This window comes from Melanerpes formicivorus, unplaced genomic scaffold (assembly GCF_026170545.1).
Source record: "Melanerpes formicivorus ecotype bairdi unplaced genomic scaffold, bMelFor1.0.p_v2 SCAF_27, whole genome shotgun sequence".
Classification (NCBI taxonomy): domain Eukaryota; kingdom Metazoa; phylum Chordata; class Aves; order Piciformes; family Picidae; genus Melanerpes; species Melanerpes formicivorus.
In genome coordinates, this window is record NW_027142379.1 from 4,110,008 (window position 1) to 4,133,674 (window position 23,667).

The 23,667-nt window shown below is 42.1% G+C and overlaps 2 protein-coding genes and 1 long non-coding RNA gene across 4 annotated transcripts; 2 read left to right on the forward strand and 1 right to left on the reverse strand.

Annotated features, from left to right (window-relative positions):
- Window positions 1-1,272: 1,272 nt before the first annotated feature.
- Window positions 1,273-6,450, forward strand: LOC137448950 (uncharacterized). Its single transcript, XR_010989266.1, has 2 exons — window positions 1,273-1,362; window positions 6,300-6,450. It is a non-coding gene; the product is annotated as an uncharacterized lncRNA (long non-coding RNA).
- Window positions 2,613-8,078, reverse strand: LOC137448948 (uncharacterized). Its single transcript, XM_068153989.1, has 5 exons — window positions 7,997-8,078; window positions 6,366-6,521; window positions 4,766-4,894; window positions 4,518-4,655; window positions 2,613-4,379 (listed from the first exon to the last, which is right to left on the reverse strand). The coding sequence occupies exons 1-5, from the start codon at window positions 7,997-7,999 to the stop codon at window positions 4,290-4,292; spliced, it is 516 nt and encodes a 171-aa protein (XP_068010090.1). The 5' UTR covers window positions 8,000-8,078; the 3' UTR covers window positions 2,613-4,289.
- Window positions 6,700-13,696, forward strand: BBS12 (Bardet-Biedl syndrome 12). Of its 2 annotated transcripts, none has more exons than XM_068153985.1 (2): window positions 6,700-6,882; window positions 10,515-13,696. In XM_068153985.1, exon 2 carries the CDS (start codon window positions 10,531-10,533, stop codon window positions 12,592-12,594), a length of 2,064 nt encoding a protein of 687 aa, XP_068010086.1. In that variant the 5' UTR covers window positions 6,700-6,882; window positions 10,515-10,530; the 3' UTR covers window positions 12,595-13,696. The 2 variants fall into 2 exon arrangements, with proteins under 2 accessions (XP_068010086.1, XP_068010085.1); XM_068153984.1 differs by lacking the exon at window positions 6,700-6,882 and adding an exon at window positions 8,219-8,611.
- The last annotated feature ends 9,971 nt before the right edge of the window (window positions 13,697-23,667 follow it).

A 23,667-nucleotide genomic window follows, 5' to 3' on the forward strand; every position in this document is an offset into this window, starting at 1 on the left:
CAGCATTTTGCACTTGAGTGGTGTGAGATGCCTTGTGTTCTTTAATTCAGAAAACAATAATTGAGTATCCAACCACATATTTCAAGCCCCAGCTGGATGGTGTCTGTTAGCCTGCTTTTGATCATCGTCAAAAGCCACAGAGGGAAATGATCATCACTCGTCCTTCATGCTGGGAACTCCATGCCCTCTAGTGAGACTGATCTGTCAGCTCTTTGTTCCCTGAAAGGGGAAAGACTTTTACAGCTTTCCTGAGTGCTGCAACTAAGGAGTGCATTTTGTAACCAAGGACCATGTGCAGTGCCCACTAAAAGCAGAATTTCCTGCCTGCTCAAGCAGAGTTTCACAGAAATTCTGGGCTGTAGCAAAGGGACAGTGATTCAGAGAGGTGTGTGCCTCCTCACCCTGGGCATACAGGATGGGTGTTTGCTGTAACTACCTGCAGCTACTTTGTTTTGAGGAGGAGCTTGATGAGGGTAGGTTTAGGCTGGGTAACAGAAACCAATTCTTTACAGTGAGGGTGGTGAGACACTGGAACAGGTTACTCAGGGAGGTTGTGGATGGCCACTTTCTGGAGGTGTTCAAGGACAGGTTGGATGAGACCTTGAGCAGCCTGGTCTAGTGAAAGGTGTCCCTGTTGAAAAGCAGTTTAGTGTGGCAATATTTGATTTATATCAACTCAATAAAGAGTTTTTTTTGAGAATTAATATTTAACATTTTAAATATGTGGTGCGATGTCTACCAGGAAGTTTGCAGAATGTGAGAGTTGGCCTTCAAAACCATTAATTTTATTAGCAAATGCTTCATTAATTTGTTGCCATGTTTGGACCCTGTCAGTAAGACTTCTGGTATGTGAAAGTACAGAGGGTGTCTTCTGTTGCTTTCCTCCAACCAAGATTAGGCTTACCTGAAAAGAACCCCTTATTTTTCTGCAACGCTGTAAGTTGATCCTCTGCTGATTGCTCTGAAAACAAACTCCCAGCTAGAGAAACAAGAGCATCATGCTCCATACCAGGTGATTGTGAGAGCACTTTGGGCAATGCAAGATTCCTCCAGTCTTTTGCAGTCACCCTTCCTGGTCAGCTTGCTCTTTCACACAGTAACTGCAAAGAAATGAATGGCCTTGCAGGCTGCACTTCTCTACTTCTCCCATGCAGCTATCAACCTTGTCAATGCTTTGATGTTTAGGTGCTTGCCAAGTACAAATTGCAGTTCTGATCTCCTTTCTGTACAGCACCTGACTAGCACCAACACTCAAACTGAGAACTGGGCTTTGCTGATGTCGCAGAATGAAGGGTCTCAGCTGGATGGATGTGTTGCAGGATCTGGATTGCAAGCCATCCAAGGAGAACCTGCAAATGCTAGGTAAGAACCCAGCCTACCTGATGGCATGAAGGAGAAAAGGGATGCCTAGTATGATGTTCACAGCTATTTACCTTCCTGTTGCCCCCACTGCTGCCCAGATCAGTCTGTAAATAACACAGGAGGGTTGGGACTGGTGCCTTCCCCTCTGCAGCAGAGGCCAGTCAGTACACACACACACTGATCACAACTTGGATTCAGGTGCCTTGAGGTATGGGTCATGCAAGGCCACCCAAATCAATGCTTTGCCTCCTTTTTGGTGCTTCAGTGCAAAGGAGTATAATACAAGTCTCCTGGAAGTGCCCCAGCTCTTCTTTTTGAGAATAGAGTGAATGGGAGAAGGAAGAGAAAGGTGATCTTGTCTGCTCTAGTGAAACCCTTCCATTTAGGGTAAGCTGCTTGAGTAGGCAGCAGAACAGAGCCCAGGAAGAATGTCTGCTGGGTACCTCCCCAATTAATTGATCTGAGTTGTCTTTTCCAGCACAGAAAGAGGATGAAATTCCTGAAGGGATAGAGGGATAGTTCAGCACCTATTCCTCTCTCAAACCCAGCTCTGATTTATGCCAGTGGCTTCAGCAGGGCTCCGTTTGCTCCACCATGTACGGAAATGTAACATTCTAGGAGGGACAGGAGGGATTCACAAAGACAGGAAAAATAATTGATGTGGAACTACAGCAGTGCTGTGGGCTGCTGTCAGTGTTGTTGTTAGGTGTCATGTGGCTGAACAGGCAACAAGATTTATCTCACTGCCACACGGAATAAAACAGCACAGCCCTTGTTCTGTTAATGCTTGCAAGTTTGGTGCTAATTCAGCCACTGCTCAGCATTCCAGATTGATGGGCAAGCCAGAAATAACATTTCACATACCAGTGGTATAATTGTGTTTCCTACCTGCAGAGGTCAGGAGATGGGATTGTAACAGGAAGAGAGAAGTGACATGCATCATAGGTAAACATCATCAGTCCTTTCCTGTGGCAGCATTAGAAAAAGTACAGCACTCTGATAGGCTCTGGGATTCCCCCTACCAGCTGCAACTTCAAATTTCCCTTTCTGAAACTAAGTGGTTGGTATCAGAAACTTTTAATCAGCATAGGGGAGAGAGATTGCATGACAGACTCCTGTAGCACGTAGGGATTTTGCTCTTAGAAAAATGGAAATGAAATGTACTTGGTGAATCATTTAACACTTCGGAATGATTTTTGACAATTTAGTTTTCATTGCTAGCACACCAAGTTATAAAGCACACAAAGTCCTTAACTTGCAAAACAGTTTTATTTCACACTTGTACAAAGGTAATAGACATTTTAAAACACTCAAAAGTATGACAGGTTATGTCTGCTGCAACTGAATGTGGTACTGAATAGGGGACTTCACAGGTTTTCCAGGGTCCTACACAGTCCCTGTTCTTCCATGGGTTTAAGCCTACTTCTGTACAGGTTAGAGAAGGTCTGTTCAGAGTTGTTTGGAGGACTGGTGCAGAATGTGCCAGGTCCACATCTGCACACTGAGAAGATACATAAATGAACACTTCTGAAGCTAATTCTCCCCCTGCTGGGCCCTTACAGCTCATGAGAACTGAAGCAGCTCCAGGAGCTGGCTCTTCCTTCCTTCTACAACCCTCCTTAGAGCTGCCAAGCAGCAGAAGATCTCTGAAGAAGAGAGGGATCTTAATGAGTACTGCTGAAATACTGTTGTTTCCCTCCCCTTCCTACTGAACATTTTGCTACTTCACTGTAAGCTGTAGCAAACTCTTCAAGCACCTTACTGGACAGAGACACAATTTAGGATTACACCATTTCCCTGCAGTTTTCAACCTGACTGTCTGTCAGAACCTAAGAATGAACCCTCCTGCAGAACCATGTAACCAGATTTCATGTTGTGTGTCACTGCTTTGTCACCACAGTACAGATGGCAACGTGGCTCTCCAGCAAGTCCTAGACTGACAGTATCTGCAACAGTTAAGAAAATTTAAGCTACTCCTAAGAAAACCCAAACCTGTGATGTCTGAAATGAATTCGGTTTACATGGATCTAAATATATTTGGTGTTCCACAGATGTCCAAGGTGAGCTATTTTTTCACTTTGGATGTGAGTCCTCCCTGCTTGAATGTAATGACCAAAGGCAAAATTCATCCTAGTGCAGAACTGAACTTTTTAAGTACTCAAAATCCGGGCATAACAGCAGCTCTGTAGTGTCCTGGGAGTAAGAATAATGGCACAAAATTGTTGACTGGTCACACAATAAACTTTGATAATCCAAGCAGGTTACATTCAAGTAAGTTAAGTTTCAGATCATCAGAAGAACATACACAGATAGCACACAGCTCCAAATGGAATCCCAAATCTGGGTATCTTTGCTTCCCATGAGGTCCAAAAACAACTTGCCATGGGAAAACAAGTGTTTAATACAGAAAAAGAAGACAGACAGCCAACGGATTTGGTCTTTCACGGGCAGAAACCAAAGGGAGACATATACCAAAAGATAACCTAAAAGCTTTAAAAGGAATAAAAAGACTGTGCTTGTACTTTCATTCTCTCACATTAGGAAAGTCAAAAGTGGCCTTTCCTAGCAGCAGTGGGAATCTTCACACCTCAGGTGAAACATCCTTTACTTAAATTGTTGAAACACAGCATTTTTTACCCAAAATGGCAATCAGTGTAATTGTTAGAGGAGGGTTTGACCTGCCTTGCAGATTCAGGTCATCCTTCCTTTTCACTTCTGCAGTATCTTTCTTAACAGTTCTGGATAATGAAGCCACCCTTTCCCCCATTAAATTTGCTAAAAAAGCCAACCAAAAACAATAAAAAGACAAAAATCTGTCCTTTCATACTCTCTTTAAATGGAAGAAACTAGACAGGAGACACAAGCCCAGTTTTTAAGTCTGTTTCCAGGTTATCTTTTGGAGCAGCTATATAACAAGGCAACAAATATTAATATAAGCTTGTTTTCTTCATGATTCTCAAAAACTCTTGCTCGCTCACTTCTCCATCTCCATCTCTATCCGCTTCATCGATCATTTCCTACAACAAATCAACAGCACCTCATGTGAAAACATAACTGTGTATTTGGTTACTCTTCATCTTTCTGACCTCTCAACCCTTTTTGTATAGGCATAAATTTCCACCCATCCTTAGGAGCCCTGATGAATCAGAATTTACCTGCAGTTCTTCATCTGTTAAATTTTCTCCCAGCTCCTTGGCAACTCTTTTCAAGTTTTTGAATGAAATTTTTCCTGTTCCATCATCATCAAATAATCTGAAAGCTTTCAGGATTTCTTCTTTTGAATCCTTTTCACTCTAAAAGAAAAGTAAAACATAAATTTATTAGAAAACACCTGCTGCCACCAAGATATTCTTTGTCAGCATATTTTAACGCTTTCACAATTATTTCTATTACGAATTCCTACCATTTTTTGTGTCATCATAGCCAAAAAGTCTTCAAAGTCAATGGTGCCACTTCCTTCTTTGTCAATATCTGCTATCATTTTCTTAATTTCTTCCTTCTTTGGCTCAAAGCCCAAAGCACGCATTGCAACCTGCACCAAAAAACAGTTAGTGTCAGCAGCTGCCTGGAAGCTTGTTTAACTTCTTCCTCCAAAACTGTAATGATAACTCACTGCAATGAAAACTTCCTGAGTTCTTACCTGCTTGTTTCATATTTCCAAATAGTAATAGATTTGATATTCCTAAGATTCAGGTGTATATGCTCTTTAGATTCACATGGAACATGGATATATTTCTGAAACTGAGAGAAGCTTTTTGTGTTTGAATTGGGTAAAGGTTCCAATCTACTTAGTTCCCAAAGAGACTGGATTATCGAAACAGGACTTCAGGGAGGGTGGAGACCAGGGATGTGATCTCAGTCCACTGAAATGAAGGGCAGAATGCCCATCAGTTTTGGTGGGTGTGGAATTATGTGCAAGTAACTGACACAATCCAGTACACAGAGACAGAAGAAATCCCTATGTATAGTTCTTGGCACTTCTGTCTAGGTGGTGGGGAGGAGCAGGTGGGAACTGACAATACTCCCTAAGTGTCTCAGCCTCAGCAAAGCTGAGATGAGGGGATGAAAAGCCTTATAGAGCACATACAAAGCATTACTGTGAACAGAGTACTGAAAGTTGCCCTGCAAATGCTGCATGTTTACAGTGTATAAAACTAGGCTCTGGCATTTCACTAGCCTAGAACAACGATTTTGCTACTTGGGTGTTTATCAGCAATTTTACAATCCTGATATGCTAGATGATTACAACATGTTTAATGCAGAGACTGAAGTTTCAAGAACATGCAACTAGAGGAAGATTTGAACTGTGAATATTTGTTCTTCCTGTATGCCCTAGTGGAAATCAATAGTTAATACTAGGCAGAAATTTTCTCCCTAAACACTCTTCTGCTGGTAAGTGCCAACTCACCAGAAATTTAACATTTCATTGAAGTGTGTTTTCTGGCCAGTTTCTTGCAATGGGACAACTGAAAATGTTCCATTTTCTCTATTAAGAGTGGAACACTTTCTGCTGTAAGACAGCCATTATTTTAAACTCATTTTGAAAAAAGAAGAATCATGTTAAATGGTTGATGCTAAATCATTTCACTCCCATTTCAAGAACTACATTTTAACATCTATCATCTCTGTTCAGAGAACATGCTCTCCTTACCCAAGCAGAAGTGCTTCCAAATAAATCCTGAGATAAACCACAGGATGAGGTAATTCATGCTTCTAGGTTACATATGCAGAAATTGAGGAAGAGTGAGTGCATGTGAGGAGGAGATAATTGAGATAAAAGATTGATGCTTAAAAAAAGATTAGACATATAAACATATGGAGAGAACTGAGAATAATCTTCTCCTTTGTGCGATGCTATGTGTATGTACACACACACACACACTACCTAAAGTGCTACTGAAACACAACTCTGTTTTGTTTTTTAAATTAAAAACCAGGTAATTTTTGGAGCTACAGTTTTGAGACCAGAGAGATTTCCATCCAAGAAAAAGAAGTTTGAAAACCTTCAGTTCTTTTACGTCGATGCTTCCAGATCCATCGGTATCAAACAAATCAAAAGCTTCTCTGATCTCCTGCTTTTGCTCTTCCGTAAGTTCAGGTTTCAAGCCGCTTTTCTTCCGCTGGGCTGTACCTAAGCCAGGTTTTCTGTAGTTTGAAGCCTTCAGAAAGTGAAGGAGAGAAAAGGTAAGAAACAGGCCCCTCTTGGGAAAATTGAAACCACAGCAAAAATTATAAATAACAACACTAAAGCTGTAGCAGAAGTGAAAGAGATTCTTTGCTGCAAGTGATGGACACTGGAGTTTTAACACTCATTTTCTTTGGTTATTTTAGAAAGAAAACAAGCTGAAGACTTTGTTACTGGGAATACATACTTGAGTGTCATGTTTTCATTAACTAAAGGAGTAATGCCAGAAAAACAGGCGGGCACTCTGAAAATGAACGTTCCACTGATGTAACTAAGACCCCCTGCACCTCCTGCTGGTAGCGTTGATGTGTCAGGACTGGTTTCACCTGGAAAACGTGAGTAAATCGTCCTCGGAGCTAAAAAGGCTGGTTGTATAGGATCTTGACTGTAGGTGGGACTCAGATTCAGCCACTCCTCACAGTCAGTGCTGAAATGCAATGTCTGATAGTCTCTGTTCTGTTAGAACAAAGTTTAAAAGGAGCTGCATAGCTCTAGACTGCCTGCCCAGCAACAAACTGTGGTGCTAGGTAACAACATGGCTGTGGTAGCAATGACATAACTCAAAATCTGTCCCTTAAGAACTAATCGGCTTGTGCTGAGCTGGTGCATTATTATTCAGGGCACTTCTGAGACCTTTCCAGATTCTGGTGTAAGCTAGTGCAGTACAGAGTGTTCCCCCACCCCACCCACATTATTGAGCAGGAAAGATACTTTCCTCATGTATAGTTTGGTTCTAAAGCAGCAGCAGAGAGTTTAGTCCTTCAGTCTGGATACTGCAGATTCATGGAAGGAAGAGCAGTCCCACCCACTGCCAACTTCAACTGTTTGAATTACATAAAACAACTACACTGGCACAGGTTGTGTAGAGAGGATGTGGATGCCCTATCCCAGGAAGTGTTTAAAGTCAGGTTGTATGAGGCTTTGAAGCAACCTGGTCTAGTGGAAGGTGTCCCTGCTTCACTGCAAGGGCTTTGGAATGACATGATCTGTAAGGTACCTTCCAAGCCAAACCAGTCAATGCCATTCAAATTAGCTACGTGCTACAGGGGTCTGGATGAGCCGGGACTGAGTCAGTTAAACTGTGCTAGGATTAACCAGGCACGTTTCCTCCGGTTTAGCCCACACTCCCAAAGCAGGTGCCCTATTCTGCAATTGTTGGGGGTGTTTTTCGTAGTGCTAAATTTGCGGGGTGTGGCGTGATTCTCCCTTCTGGGCCAGGATGTTGACTTCCGCATGGGGCGAGAAAACCGAGCGGCAGAGACGGCCTTGGCCTTCCCACAGTACTTCGAGCCCGACGGCTGCCGGCGGCTGGCTATCAGCGGAGGGCTCCGTGAAAGCCGAGCCCCGGCCGCCGACAGAAGTGGGAAGGCGCGGAGGAGCTCAACCGGGAGCTTGTGGAAGGCGGCAAGGGGTAGGGGAGCCCGCGGTGAAGGGAAGAAGGGCGCTCACCATCTGGCCGCGGGGACGCCGCTCCGGCTCCGCTCGGGACTCTCGGCCCCGCTGCGCCTGACGGCCCAGCCAACCGCTCGCCGCGAACACGTGCTGTCCAATGAGCAAGCCGGGCGTAGCGAAAAGCCCGCCCTTCTCCCCTAGCTTGGGCCAGTGGCAACGGGCGGGCTCGTGGCGTCACGAGAGCGCGGGGCCACCCCGTCTGCCGGGCGCACAAACAAGCGGCGCTGGCGGTGTCCTGGCAACGCGGCGCGCGGCGGCGGTTGGCGGCCGGCGGCCGCTCCTCGCCTCAGACATCATCACCTGAGCCGCAGCGGCGGGAAGTGCAGCCGAACCGGTGAGGAACCGGTACCCCCCCTGCTGTGGGGCTGATGCGAAGGGCCTAGCCCTTCAGCCCAGAAGCGGCTAGGCCTGAGCAGGGCACCTCCGCGCAGCTTGCTGAGCGGCCTCAGTTCCTCCCCTACCCCTCTCGCTTGTGGAGGGGCTGCTTGCCACTTCCATGCTGCGAACGACGTTGGGCTGGCTGGTTCACCATGGGCATTTGGGGCCAGTTGCACCACTCCATGATCCTCTTACCACATTAATGATAACAGAGTTGGCTTTTAGGTAGACCAGGTAAGTTGTGGCTGTTACCTGAGCACGTAGTTTAGTTGCAAGCAGACATTTTCTACCCATTTTGCATTCATTGTGTGCCAGCGCTGCCACAAGAGGCTGTGTGCAAGTGCTTGCAGGCAAGGCTTTTGGACAGCATTTCACGGAAACAACCTTAATTTGGAAACCTGATTTTAAATGGTGTTGGTTCAGTTTAGCTTTCATGGTCCAGGTGCTGTAAGACAAAGTGAGTAATAGATGTTTAGCCTACCTCTTGTATCCCAGAGTTCTTCACTTGAGACCTCCAAAACCCATCTGTGCAAACATAAATTGAACCTAAGGTCAAGAGAGAGTATTGCTGGCCCTTTCAGCATAGCTAATGTAGCTCTTTCCTTTTATGAAGAGCACCACAAACTGACTACTTGTTCTTTCTATCAAAACTAACAGAAAACAAACACATTCCCACCCAAAGAAAAACAGCAAAACTGCTCACAAGAACGGCCATATCAGTAAATCCTCAAGGGAAATCAGAATTATGAGGTTATTTGAGGAGTAGGGGAAATTGTTCATACTGAGTTTTGTCATCCAACAACTAGTGCTTAATCACACTTTATAGTTATGATAATAAGGATTTCTGCTAAGAAAAAGGAGCAATTATGCTTATTTATTTGCCATTGTTATTATTACTAGAAGTACTGGCAGGGATACATAGCATGACTAGACCATTATGGCAAGGCACTGCCAAGAAATATTTGCAGAAAAGCTCTTAAGCAGCTGGGATGGAGGTTTTCAGATGTGCGCTCCCAGAACACTGTTAAAGTCAAAACTGCCTGCTTATCTAAAAGTTCTTTTGTTAAATGTATTATTATAACTGTAGACTACTATAACTTCTTGGTTAATTATTTTTTAGTACTTCAAGCTGTATCTAGGAACTGAGGGGAAACATTGGTATCGGTTTGGAGTAGCACTCCAGGTCTGTCAGTGTATAAAGGTTATTTTTGGCTGCCTGCTCTGCTCTTTTAATTCACATCTTGTCTTCATTTGAGATAATGTTCAGATGGACTTGCAATGAACATGATGGAAAACTAATTTCTTTAATTTTTTAATTGTTTTGGAATAGCTATGCAAAAGGACCTTTAGGGAGATGAAATAAATTGTTTGAATCTGAGTGTAAAATGTATGTGGCTAAGGCTTATTAATTCTGGTGTGTATACTTTTTCATCCAAAAGAGAAAAAAAAGTTTTAGTTTAATCCCTGTGGTCTGCCACAGCACTGTGGTGTGGAAGGGACTTCAAGGGAAAGAAGATTTATATTTGACATGTTAAAACTCAGTGGTAGATGAAGACTTTAAAATTTTGGCAGTTTGCTTTGGTGAAGTATGAAGAAGTGGCATTCTTTTCTACATGTTCAATGAAGTACTGATGCTTGCTCAGTGGAATAAAGAATTGGAATAAAATAAGCTTGATTATATTTTTCCAGATTTGAAGGGCAAAGGCAGTGACATGAATATTGGTACCCAAACCAGACCTCTACAGACCACTTGTTTTGCACATAATTGTCCATTCTGCTCTAATGAACTTTTCTCGTAAGGCAAATAACTGAAATTCCAGATAGGACGTCAGGAGGGAAATGGTACTTCTGTGCCATCTGTACTGCCTCATGTTTAAGGAATCACTGGAATTCACTGCACTTCTCACTGCACATTTCTTGTGTAGTGAATTTGCCAGCAATTAAAAATTCCATGGTATTTCAGCAACGCACCATTTCAGCAACTGTGTGCAGCCGTGTCTCAGAAACAGTGCACAGGATGAAGAACTGTTCTGTACAGAGAGCTTCCCAGGAGAGCAGTGTTCAGTGTTGATCTATTGGTGATGCCTGCTCGGGAGTGCTGTGAGGATGGGGCAATAAGTTTGTGTTCTGTTCACAGATGCTGCCTGCTGTCCATGGCTTTCAGGGATGTGAATGCAAGAAGACATGTTGGACTTCAGCAACTCTCAGCCTTAGCCTTAGCTGGAAGAACATTACTGGGGCCAACGAAATCATGTAAATTCATTGTGGATGAAAGCACCAACCAAAGCACATTGATTTGCTCTGCTTTTAGACTGTTTGAAAGTTTGGATTTAACCAGTGCTGCTGGACAGCTTCTAAATGAAAGCATTCAGGCACAAAACAAAGAGTTTAAGACTGGGATGAGTACCCTGTTGTTTCTCGCTGGTGCGTGGAGCAGTGCCGTGGTGGAGTGCCTCCAGCAGAATGTGCCTATTTCAGCAATAGTATCTGTGATGTCTGAGGGGTTGAACTCTTGCTGTGAGAGAGTCCAGTGTCTTCAAAGATCAATACATGATGTCAATAAAGAGCTGTGTTCTAGCAGTGTTCAAAGTAAAACTTGCCAAATTGGATGTGGCAATCCTCAGATTTCCCATTATTTTCAAAAAGAGATTTCTGCACCAGAAAAAGTAACTCAAATAAATTCTCATTCCCAGCCTAAAGATTGTAATTTTAACAAGTGTGTGGTCTCACCTTTGGCTGGCTTTGATTCAGTGGCATCTCTTGTCAAACCAGCAGGTGACAAAAGTGCATTGTTGATTTCTGGAAGTAGTGGTTTTGCCTCTGGCTGCAGCAAACAAAAGTTAACCCGGAGCAGATACTTCAGCACTCTAGGATCATCAGCATATCCATGTCAATGTTCTGGTTTAGGACACCTGGCAATGGCCTTGAGCCATGGAAATCAGACTAGCACAAAACTTCTCCAGAGCGTTGTTGCATATCAGCAAGAGCGAGCAGAATGCAGCGGCTCTTCCCAGTTTAATGTTGCAGAAATTGTGACATGCTGTTTACTGGGCCTGCCTGAAAGCTATTCTTGTGTCTCTCTGGGCTTTGTCACATTAGTATCACCAGAACAAGCCACAGTTATCAAACACCTTGAAGACAGACCCCTTCATATTCTGCTAGTGGATGGTGACCTAACTGAAAAATACCGCCACTTAGGTTTTAATAGACCACGTAATGTAAGGACCATATTGAAGAGCCCTATCCTACAGGAAGACAGAGCAGGAGACTCATGGCTAAGCAGTATGTTAGATATTCTGATAAGCTTTGAAGTAAACTTGGTTTTGGTCAAAGGAAATGTATGTGAAAACTTAATGGAAAGGTGTGTAGCAAACAGTATCTTGGTAATTGGTTCTGTGAGTCGGGATGTGTTACGTGCCTTTGAGGAGGTCACCAGCGCCCAGCCAGTGACATACCTCACCCAAGTGAATGCTGCTTGTGTGGGCAGTGGGGCCCAAGTGGAGCTGTGGAAGGCCTGTGATGGGCGTGCAGTGGATCTGGGTGAGCTTGTGCCAGTCAGGGTAAAAGCACAAGGAATTGCCCTGCTCACAGCTGTGCTCACCACTACTGTAGCTTCAAAGGTGCAGCTCATTGAAGACCAGTTCTGGACTTCAGTGTATCGACTACATCATGCTTTAAATGACAAGAAGGTTTTTCTTGGCGGTGGTGCAGTGGAGCTCTTGTGCCTTAGTCACATTCAGATGCTTGCAGAACAGCCATCGCAGCCAACAAGCAGAGACACTGTGAAAGAGTTTCCCAGTCCTTGGCTGGCAGCAGCTGGGATGGAGTACAGATCAGTTGTTCTCCAAGCATTAGCAAGTGGCTGGAAGCAGTATCTTTCAGTGGTTATGTGTAATGCTGCAGAGGCTGCGTCTGAGTTGGAAGCCTGCACTGTAGTTGATCATCACCTCAAAAAGGCAGCTGACTGTGGCTCTCCCTCAGCTTATATACTCCAGGAGTTTAGAAAAGGTGCTCTTCTCAGAGGTGGTTCTGGTCCTTTTGGTGACCATGGAGAGGGTTTAAAGGTTTATGATAATGTTACAGCCAAGACAGAGGCATGGCGGAGAGCTCTAGACTTGGTGCTACTGGTGCTTCAAACAGATGCTGAAATTATCACAGGTCCCAAAAGGAATCAGCTATTGAACTCAGGTGTGTCAAGTGAATTTATGTTTCTGTAGGACTTGCAGGCTTTATTTGCAGGTCCGGGAGTCAGTGAAAGAAGTTCAAGTCCAACCTACATTTCTTCACAGTTCATAAAACAAATATTCAAGGTGATGGTAACTTCAGAGTGCAACACCAGAAATCAGAACTTGAGATAGTTCCAAGGTAGATAAAACTTCCCATTTCTAGAAATAAGAATTATCACTTTGGGGCTTACCTGTAACCCCAGCAGTGCATTTCTGACTGGTGATATTGTCTGTAGGGTTAGATGCATCCAGTCAAACTGACTAACCTTATTTAGCAGAGCAGATGAGCAGTGTTTTTTTCAGTATAATGAAAAGCATTTTATCTGGTACATGGTAGGTCTAGTTGGAAAAAAGTTTGATAGCTTGGATACACTTATGTTCTGAACAGGCACTCTGTATGAGATAGTTGGACTTGTGTTCTGTAAATTCTTGTTTAATGTGTTCTAATGGCTTCTAAAGAAGGGTGGAAATATAAATCCCATTGGCATACTTGTGTTAAATGAAAGAATATACATAATGTAATTAAAATTTCATTAATATCTCAATTTCTGAATGTTGCAAATGTAAGAGTTGAATTTACAATAATTTATGAGATTGTCATAGTAGATTCTACTTTTGCTTATTTGTATGGGCAGTATATCTCCTATTTTCAAATACATACCCTTTGGAATTTCTCTTGTGACAAATTCAAGCTGAATCCTCCCTTTTATATCACTCCACAGTGTTCTTTTACATGGTGAGATGCATTTTTAGATTATTTCATTTGAGCTCTTTCACCTACAGTTGGGGAGGACAAAATGTTGTGTGTTTTAGCTGCTGTCTAAAAACTGAAAACAAGTCAATCATGGTGATTGATGCAAGGCATTTTTACTGTGCATCAGCACTTAAAATTTGAAAGCAGAGCCATGGAGAACTGGCACTTTGTTGCAAGACAGAGGTGTGTAACTATGGAGATATTTTATCTGAATTTGGTGTTCTGAGTCACACTTGAAGTGACATGTCTCACCAGGCTGGCGAAAACATCATGGAAAAAGAATGGAAATGGTGATAGTAAAATGGATTCTTACTTTTAGAAACTTTCTCATTAAAAAGATAATGGCTGGCAGTGCTCATTAAGCACTTCCTCCTTGTGATTTCTGGTCCTGGTGGCAGGCAGTCCTATACCTTCTGTGGTGAAAATTAAGAATTGGGGTGTTCTAAAAAGTGTTTTCTGAGTCTGAGTGGAAAGGCAGACAGAAAGCAAGTGGTTAATTTACTGGTAGAGCTTTTGCTGCTACTTATTTGCTGTTTTAAATGGACAGTTTTTCTTCTCAACATATTTTCCTTGAGTTATCTCCCTACTGCAGAGGACACCTTGGAGAAGAGCTATCAGCTACCTCTAACCCCCATGACTACTGGCAATGCCTCAGTTGACTTGTACTGAGACATAACACAGTGTCCTGTGGAGTTGCTCTTTCCTTCTGGGAATCCCTTCCCCTCTGCTAATTCCTGAGTGCTTGAGTTAATACTGAAAAGGAAAGGCTGATAGTGAAATGGCTGCCCTGTGGTGCCAACACTTGGGCATTATACCCCACTATAATTGTCAGTAGTTAGGTGACAGTGTCTGATATTTTCTACATATTCTCCAAAATTTTTTTGCTTCATTTGATGTCTTCATCCCTGTAACACAAAACTCCATAACCTTCACACATTCTGCTAAACCCAACCCTTTTTGAGGCTTGCTGACAGCTTGTAGGACTCCATAGCTGGGAGTTCCCTGGAGAGGTGGGTTACTGAGGTTCTGAATTAACCTTAAGCATGAGATGAGATTGAGCTTTTGAGTATTGTACTGGCCAGAAGTTCTAGCTTTTTTTTAGTGAAGAATCCATCTGAATGCATTGTATCCTGTTTTTTCCACACTGCTATCAGATTCTCAGATCTTTCATACAACTGTTTACCCCAGTGGTTCACACTAGATGACTCTGATAGCCCAGTCCTCTGTTTCAAAAAATTAGTGTGTCAGGGCCGATAGCCTCGAACACAGTGTGACATAACTTAGTCTTGAATAGACAGGGTGATGGCCTTAATAGCTCTGGAGGAGAGCTGCTGGCTCAGCAGATGGCTTAACAATGAAGAGAGAATTTCTGCGGAGGTGGAATTCCCTCTTTAAAACTACTGCAACAGCGCCACTGAAAGGCCAATGGAGACATTGCACTGGAGTGCACACATGCTACACCTCTCTGTGATTTGGATAGGGCATAAAACGGCTACAACTTTCAGGGTCGACGTGTTGTATCTGCTCTGCTGGGATTTACACCTGCCACTGAAGAACTATGCCTGTGAAAATGTCACTGGATCCAAGGAGTGGTGATATCTTTCATTTTTTCTCTCTCTCTGTTCCCTTCTCCTTTTTCTTCCCATTTTCCCTCTGCTCCAGTCCATTACTGACAGTTTTCACTGGCTTTAACAAACCCAACTCATCAGTTGCTTCCTGTTGGTTTGATTTAATTTACTCCAAGGGGATGTTTGAATCTTAGCACGGCCTCCCCCACTGTCCAGGGTTGGCTCACGATACCAGATCATGACCGCGACTAATTGGTCTATTCAGTGTATAAGGAAAAGAAAGACACAGATCATGAAATTCATCCTCAAATATGGGTTAGATGCATCTAGATAGATATGTTTGTGCATTAAAGAAGTGCTATAGAGAGTAATTCTTGAAGGTTTCATTTGGAGTTCTCATTGCTGAATTGCACATGTTTATATTTGTACTCTACTCACGTAACCTGAAAGCTTTTAAGGAGGGTAAAAGAGCATAATAATAGCAATTGCCTTTTAGAAATAGAAGAACAAACTTTTCTGTGTGTAGAAAGCTATGCTCTTAGTATTTAGTCATCTCTGACCTGAAACTAAATATTTTGGTTTTCTAACAAACTTGAGAATACAGTGGATTTTGGCAAAATTTCATCAGTGCTATAGGGATTCCTACTTTAATTTGAAACAGGAGCTCCTAGCAGCATAGGGATCTAGTTGTACTGAAGTTTTGACCACACTGCAATTATATTTTCAGTATCAATCAGTTGGCAATTGACATTAGACTGCTTGGCCACACTCTTAGTGTGTGAAGACAGGAGAGAGAAATATTTTTTAGTAGATCAAAAGAGGCAAAGGAGCTGGTGGCTGTGAAGTGAGCAGAGATGGAAACACAGCATAGGAATAAGTATTAACAAACTGCTGTCCTTCAGGTGTTTTCAGCTCATGTCTGGCTTTATACTGTTTTACTTGAACCTCCAGTACTCAGCATTGCATAACCCCTGTTCCCATGAAAAGATCCATTTGCACTTTATTTGAATAATAGTTAAGTGATTATGGAAAAACTGCATAGAGGAATTGCATTGAGGTGGTCCAAACATCTATTTATAGGCTCTTGGACACCGAGAGCTGACGCACCAAATGTTGAGAAAATCCAAAATGACGTCGTTTTTCCAATCAGGCTTTTAAAAGGCACATAATGAGATATTTAAATATTGTCATGCAGAGGTTTTCTGAAAATCTGCTTGGCATTTAATTTGGGTTATTTAATGCTTCTCTACAGACCAATGAAATGGGAAATTTTATGAACTATCTAGATACTGTATCCTGGGTTACTTATTTCTCTGATATGCATAGATGAGTAAGATGCATGCTGTCTTTGTGGCATCCTGCTTCTGTAACATGAAATACAAGATACATGTGCGGCTTCCTCAGCTTCCCAAACCTCTCAAACCTCTTTGAAACAGAGAACAGAGCTGCTGTGCATTTCTGCTGGGGCTCTCAGCACAGGGAATGGTTTCAGCAACTGCCATGGGTGAGTTTGCTTCTCCTGGGCTGAGGCTCCTCCTAGGCTACACAAAGGCTGCTTGTGTAGAGTTTGATGTGTTGGAAGAGCTAAGCTTGTATGTTTGACGTGCCTGGGAAATTGGGAAATGCCAGACTTCTTGGGGAATGGATTGTCCCATGGAGTTCAGGGATGGACAAGGGCAATTTGAGGAAGAGGTGCTTTCCTGAGTGGAAGGGAAAAAATAGTTTCCCGACTTCTTCCTCCACATTGGGCCTCTGATGGCCCCTGAGGGGTGGCTTCAGGTCACATTAAATCCAACCCCACGTTCACCAGTACCATCCCCAGCAGCCATGTGTTCCATGGTGAGACATGTTTGGGAGAAATCCTTGAGTGCTTTTCAGAGGGGTGAAAAGAAAGGCTGGGCCGTGATCAGGCACAGATGGAGAAAGAGCTCTGAGAGGGAATGAGGGGAAACCAAGGCCTGTATGTGGTTTCTTTGCTTGGCTAAGATTCAAAACAAAAGTAACAATTTGTTTGGATGGAAAAGAATTCTTCCCTTGGGGACCAAGGGCTACTCCAAACAATAGAATTGTTTTTAAATTATTGCAAGTGTACAAGGACAGCATACAGGTTTTATTTAGAAGTGATGGGAAAAGTGCTCCCTGACTGTCATTTATTTCAGCTCAAATCAGTGGGTTGGGGTTTAGTGCTATTTGCAACTTCAATCTGCTGTGTTGTGTAACCAAATATTTAACCAGTGCTGCAGGTTTGGAGAGATGACTAAAACTAACACAATCGGTGAACTGATTTATTTCCAAGGTATAATCTGAGTCACTGCTCTCACTGACTAACCTTCAAAACAAACCCAGAAAACTCCTATTAGTACTGGAGAGCCAAAATTACTTCAGAGGAGTTGTTTGAAATACTTTTTATTTACATATACACAAATACACGTTCTAGAGCAGAACAGACACAGATTCTCGGTTAGTAAGATCAACCTGTCGTGTAGTCATACAATCCTGAAGTAGGACAATTAATCTATTCACCTCCTGTCTGTGGCAAAGGAAACCATCAAAATCACTCCTTTGTCAAATAACTGTCTATGATCAGTAAATCCTAATTTTGTCCAAGAACAGCCTGTACAAAAAGAACCCCTCCAGTGAATTAAAGGGAATTATGTCTTGCTTTGGGTATTAATCCTGCATTTCATTTGCTGCTCCTTGCATTTGCAGTTTTGTCTGTGGGTTGCAGCTCAAGGATACACATATGTCATGCACAAACTGTTGTAGGGGATATGGTCATGAACACCATTACCTGTGCATGATTCCATATGAGTATAATGTGATCCCCTGCAGTGATGATAATGAGACTAGTACACCTGTATACAGATAATGTTGATTACATCAGTTTAATTAACTGGCAAAGTCTTCCTAACAGAACATTAATCCAGTTCCTTAAGTATGCCTTGTTCAGTCAGTGTTCAGTACCTCACTTCTTGCTGCCCTTCATCTCTTAGCTTCATCTCTTAGTTTATGTATGCACTGTTTAAATAACCATCCCAAGCATATCATTCATGTTCTGGTTCAGAGATGCTTGTCTTCTGGACCCATTTAGCTGTGACAATATGTTGATGGATGCCAGAAGCCAGGAAGCTCAGATATAATTGGCAATAAAAGAGCTTTACAGGAAAAGAAGCCCAAATCTTTCTTTGTTTATCTGAAGCACCAGCAATTAACTTGAAAAATGGTTTTCTGTGTGACTATGGTTGTGCAGTTATTTAGCTTGTATTTTCAAAGTATTTGACATCTCAGAGCAGTGCTGTAAATAAGCTCAACAGAATTGCCAGATGTCACATCAGGAATTACTGTAGATGGAGTTGCTGTGGCTAGTATGGGAACAGCTTTCAAATCTCATCTTCAGTGATTGATGCTTAGGACTGTTTCCCAGTAGAGTTTGAGAGGACCTCCAGCCTTCCAGGTTCCTCTGACAACCACTCACAAGGCAAGTGCAACTGTGGAATGAGAGCAGAGTTTCAAAGCCAGGAGAAGCTGGAGAAAATTACTTAAATTGGTTATTCCAGTGTTTCTTACTTGTTCAAGTCTGATTGTTAAACAGACTTGTTATTAAACTGCTAAAAAAAGTCTTCCAAAATACCAGGGCTGATTTAAAAGTAGATCCTTCTGTCTGTGCCTGTGTTGCACTTACCTGTAAAGCAGATCTTTAGGCTGCCCTGCAATATGATACTTGGAAGTTGATGCATGGCCATGATGTGGAGAAGCATTATGCAAGTAAGATACTCCATTCCCTGCCCTCCTTCAAATGCTCATGTCCATCTCTCATCTAACAAGTGAAACTAGGATTTATTGATTGGATTTTCTTTTAAAAGGCCAATAAAGCTGCTTAGTTACTGATTTTTGGGTTGCTATGAGGCACTACCATAAATACCATTCTTGAATTAGAATTTACAGACACTTTTGCTGATATGCACATGTGACAAGATGTTATTTTGCTGATAGGTTATTCACAGGAGACTGGAAGGAAGCAGGGAATTGTGCTTTGGTTGTGAATTAGTACAGGAACCAGCCTTCCTTTTGTTAGAAATTTCTATTGCTTTGGGGAGTTAAAATGCCTGGTGCATAAGAAACAGATTATTGCAAAAACATGATTGCCTTTCCTCACTCTTCTGAATATTGGAAAAAAGTGTCTTCTTGATCATTTCTTAATGGAAGGAGATGTAAAATTGAGGACTGCTAATGCTGCCGGGTGCAACCTTCACTAAAAGCTCCTCTTTCCTGGATGATTCTCTAATGAGCTCTTAAAGCAACAGCAGTTGAGTACTTAGTGGTGACCTGGAAAAAAAATTGCTTTAGAGATGCAGGAGGTTGAGCCCTCCTGTCCTCTGGAGAACTTGGTGAGGATTGTGAGTCCAGAATCTCTAGCAGTTAAAGTAGGGAACACAGCTTTGAAGGTAGTCTTATCCACATCTATGAATCTGTTTCTTATCTCCAAAACTGCAAACTCTGTAGAGAAGAAACTCTTTACTCTGTTCTTAGAGCGTGTCACCAACTGAGTCCTTGGATAATGAAGAGGAGTAAGAATTACTGTAGTAATTGAGTGAATGTTTGATGGAATTTAAGATTTGGCTTTTTGAAAGACATTTCCTTCATTTGCAAACCTGATAAAGGTAATGGAATTTGTGTAAAAGTCTCCTGTGTTCTTTGGCTATACAGAATTCCCACAAGTGTGGCCTCTGTAAGGGTAATGTCTAGGACAGAGTAGTTTCTGGAAGGAAGTAGTAAGCCTTGACAATGAACACAATAGCTCTATTTTGGAATATGGGGTGGAATATGGTGGACTTGGCAGTGCTGGGTAAATGGTTGGATTCTATGATCTTGAAGATCTTTTCCAATCTAAGCAATTCTGTGATTCTCAGATTAAACCACAGCAGTTAGAGTGTGCCAAGTAGAGCTACAAGTAGTCACACAACACAGTGCAAACTCAGTAGAGCAGGATGGTTTCTCTGTCATACCAGCAGGATGGAATCAATGTCATCTTTTGAAGTACTCTGGAAATGAAAGGAGGCTGAAGTATGTGTGGGGTTTTGAGTGTTACTCATTCTTGTTAATATCTCTTTTAGAGAATTCCTTATAATCTACAGTCATTTACTTTACATGTGATCTCTTCATTTATGCCTTTAATCTCCAGTGTCAGATCCCTGTCTATTTGTCTCGGTCTGACAAAGGTGTAAGGAGCTGCTCCTTGTCATGTTTCCTGTATTAAGCAGTGCTGGGTCAGGCCTTTTTGCCAGCAATGGTTTTGATACTGCAAGCAAAAAATTAATAGACTTTATTACTGCAAGTTGGAGGAAAATCGTTGATGGGGTGGTTTTGGTTGTTTTTCTTCTTAAGTGGAAACAAATTTCTTTTTCAGTATTATGCTTTCATCTGTGCCTGGCTCTTCCTCTGCTCTGTTTGCTCTTGAGTCCCCAAAATTAGTAAGAGTAATGTTCTAGTTAGAAATGCAGTAGGAAAGAATAACTTGACTTTCTAAAATGTAATAAACAGTGCAAGACCTGGAACAAGTACAAACCCTTCAGAGAAGGTGAAAGCCCCCAGAAGAATACCTCTATTCAAAATGTCTGTGGATGTCTGCAAATACTGCCAGGAGCTTAAGTCTTGCCCTTTTTCTTTCCAAACATGTGTATTAATTTTTTCTTTAAAAATACATAATGTATCCTTGAACCCTTCCATGCTTCTAGTCAAAGAAGGTAGTATTTCCTTTAGACTAGTTGATTCATGCATAAAATCTGTGAGACATTATTTTGGTCATGTTTATTTCCCTCTTGTGATATTAAATGGAAAAAAGTATTTTTTAGATCTTCAAGCATTATAAACCAGCAATTGTTTCATCTAATGAGAGCTTTTACTTGGGCCTTAAAAAACTAAGTCCTCTTAATTATGTTTCCTTTTAGAATAAGTTCATGCTCTGTTTTGCCTTCCCTTGTTTACAAATTCATTGCTTTCAAATGAAATCCTAAATAGGTGAAAACCTGCCTGCTTTCTTTTAAATAAGATACACTAGAAGTTATCTGGAGTTTCACTGGGTTTAAATTGGTTTCTAAGCAAACTGATCCATCTGTGTTTAAAATGTCACTTATCCTTTGAGACTTGCATGTGCTGTAAAGCAAATAATCTCATACAGTCTGCATTGTGCTAAATTTCTCCTTTGGGTGGATGGTTGTGCCCAGGAACCATCTCCTGGGATGGCTCTGTTCCCCAGCCTTGCAGGCCAGGATCTGGCCCAGCTAAGGACCTCATTCAGGAAAATAGTCTGTAATGTGCCATTAATAATCAGACAAAGAGTCTGTTCTGTGTTATCTCCAAGCTGTGGGACTGAACTGTGTGAAAGGTTTTGTTTTGTGCAGGAAGCTCAGCTCCAGGCTTAGCTTTCTATAATGCCTGTAGGTTAAATTAATGTAGATAAGCCTCTTGTATCACACAATCTGTTCTGTACCTACACCTCTAAATGCACATGTGATGGTATGCATAGCAGATCACAGTAGATTCTTCCTTAAATATGAGGTTTGTCATTCTTTTGGAGTCAAGTGTGATGGCATGAGAGACTGTCTGTTGTTTAATGTGTCATCTTTTCCACCTGGGTGACACCCATCTATCTGCACGTCACAAGCAGAGGCTAAGTTTGTATTTGTGGTGTTGCCAGCAGCCTCAAAAAGATTCTTTGTAGCATTTACTGCCGATTGCAGCCCAAATTTCTCTTTGTGGTCTGTTGAGAGCAATAGCAAAGTCCCACTGAAATGTGTACTGGAAAGGAGTTGTAAATGATCTAGGATTTATTCTTGGATTGCTTTACTGTGTCACCACGTTTTATTGGCTGATAATTTCATGTTCATTAATGACAAGACAGTCAAAAAAATGTATCTTCTGCAGTAGGGATTGTCTTTACATGAATAGCTTTTCACATTAAAGATCTAGGCCTTGCCTCCAAAATGTGCATGGAAGGAAGAGATTAATATAAAGATGAGGGCCTTGTCATCTGGTCTAGCCTCTTAAATCCTTTTTCTGCCAGCTCCAGAAATTCTTCCAACTTACTTTCTTACAATCCTCCCTGTACTCTGCTTCTGACAAAGTGCTGTGAGAATTCTGACTGCAACAGACCAGAAAATGAACTCAGGTTTGAATCACATTGGAAATTGGCAGGAAAGTGAGGGACTTAAAGCCAAGCCCCACAGCATCCTCAAATATTAAATATTTGGGATCAGGATCCCAGTGTTTGCTTCTGAGAAGAACTAGGGCTACTTGTGATTTGCTGCAGTCAGTCAGGACTTTCCAGTCCTGTGAAAGAAATGTCACTGAAAATGAAGTGAATCCAAGACAGAGTCACTCTGTAGTCCTGTCTGGAGAACAGAACCAGCAGTGGGTGAGACTATCCCCCTGACCTCATTTGGAGTGACACATAAGCCAGGCTGTAGAATATCATGAGGCAATTTTTTTGTTGCTGTTGTTCTGTTTTGGTTTGGTTTGGTTTTTTTTATGAAGTTGATTAACAGGGGTTAGCTACAGTTGATACTTGGGATAGCTAAGGAACCATGCATGTGACCTCAAACTACTGCACTGACCCTGAGGACTCATTCCAGTGTACCCTGCAGGGAACTGCCTATAGAGCCTGCAGTCTCAGAAAGAACTGCTCTGAGGAAGGTGATGTTGTTCAGAGAGAGGGCCCACATTTTTCTTGTCTTCCAGCATTACCTATCTTTTGTTTAACCAGGTAAGCCCACACCCCATGCCTTGCTTCGGGGTATGTCTGGAGGAAGGTTTATTACTTCATTGTAATAATGAATTGCCTCAAGGAAAGTTTCTTAATTCCTTGTACTAGTGAATGTCTGCTCATGGCCTCACAAGTGAGCTTGAGGCTGCAAAGAGCTGCCACAGTACAGCAGACCAGCAAATGGCAGCTCCTTCTGAGGGGTTTTGTAGTCATCACAATTACAGCTAACCTCTTACCCTCGCATCAGACATAACTCTGACGCATTACATATGGCTAATATTTCAGACTGTACTTAGAACTGGATATGTATGCTACAGACTTTGCATTAATCTGAAGCAACTCAGTTCCACAAGTAACCACTTCAAGCCTAAAACCATTCCACTGGTATTGCTGCTTTTTATTTTCATTTGTAAGCCTTGCAATTAAAAAAAAAAAAGACCATCTGTAAAACACAAATTGGTAAAAGCTGCATCCATGAGGATCTCTGGGCAGAGTGCCATAACACAGCAACACAACTAAACATTCAGCCAGAATGATATAATTATAAATTAAACCTCTTTAAACAAAACAAATTCCAAGTTGAAAAAGAGAAATCCATCAGGCTCCTGCTGTTGTTTTTTTGTGTGTGTGCTAGAGGATCACGTTCATTTCAGTTTCAGCAACTGCCATCTCTCCTCCTGCGTACTGAGAGCTCTGTGGTGTCTGCATGCTCTCTCCAAGTGGGGTTTCTTAGGGGGGGTACCTCATCAGGCATTGCTCAGGTCCATATTTCAGTCAAAAGAAGCTGAATTCAGGAGCATTGAGAGCAAGCCTACAGCTTGCTGGGGTTTTTTAGAGATATTACATAATGGCATGTGATGATATTCCATGCTTACGACATACACAAATGTGCCTCCTGTGCTGGAAAATGGTATATTCAGTTCATATCCACTGGAGTCAGTTAAATTAAAGATCATTGGCAATTATAAGATGAGACATAA

Excerpts from the sequence above, each read along its gene's own strand:
- LOC137448948 (XM_068153989.1), bottom strand. Across the intron at positions 4,656-4,765 it reads CTATGATGACACAAAAAATG|AGTGAAAAGGATTCAAAAGA; the intron begins GTAGGAATTCGT and ends CTTTTCTTTTAG. Across the intron at positions 4,380-4,517 it reads TAACAGATGAAGAACTGCAG|GAAATGATCGATGAAGCGGA; the intron begins GTAAATTCTGAT and ends GATTTGTTGTAG.
- BBS12 (XM_068153985.1), top strand. The coding sequence starts at position 10,531 with ATGGCTTTCAGGGATGTGAATGCAAGAAGACATGTTGGACTTCAGCAA.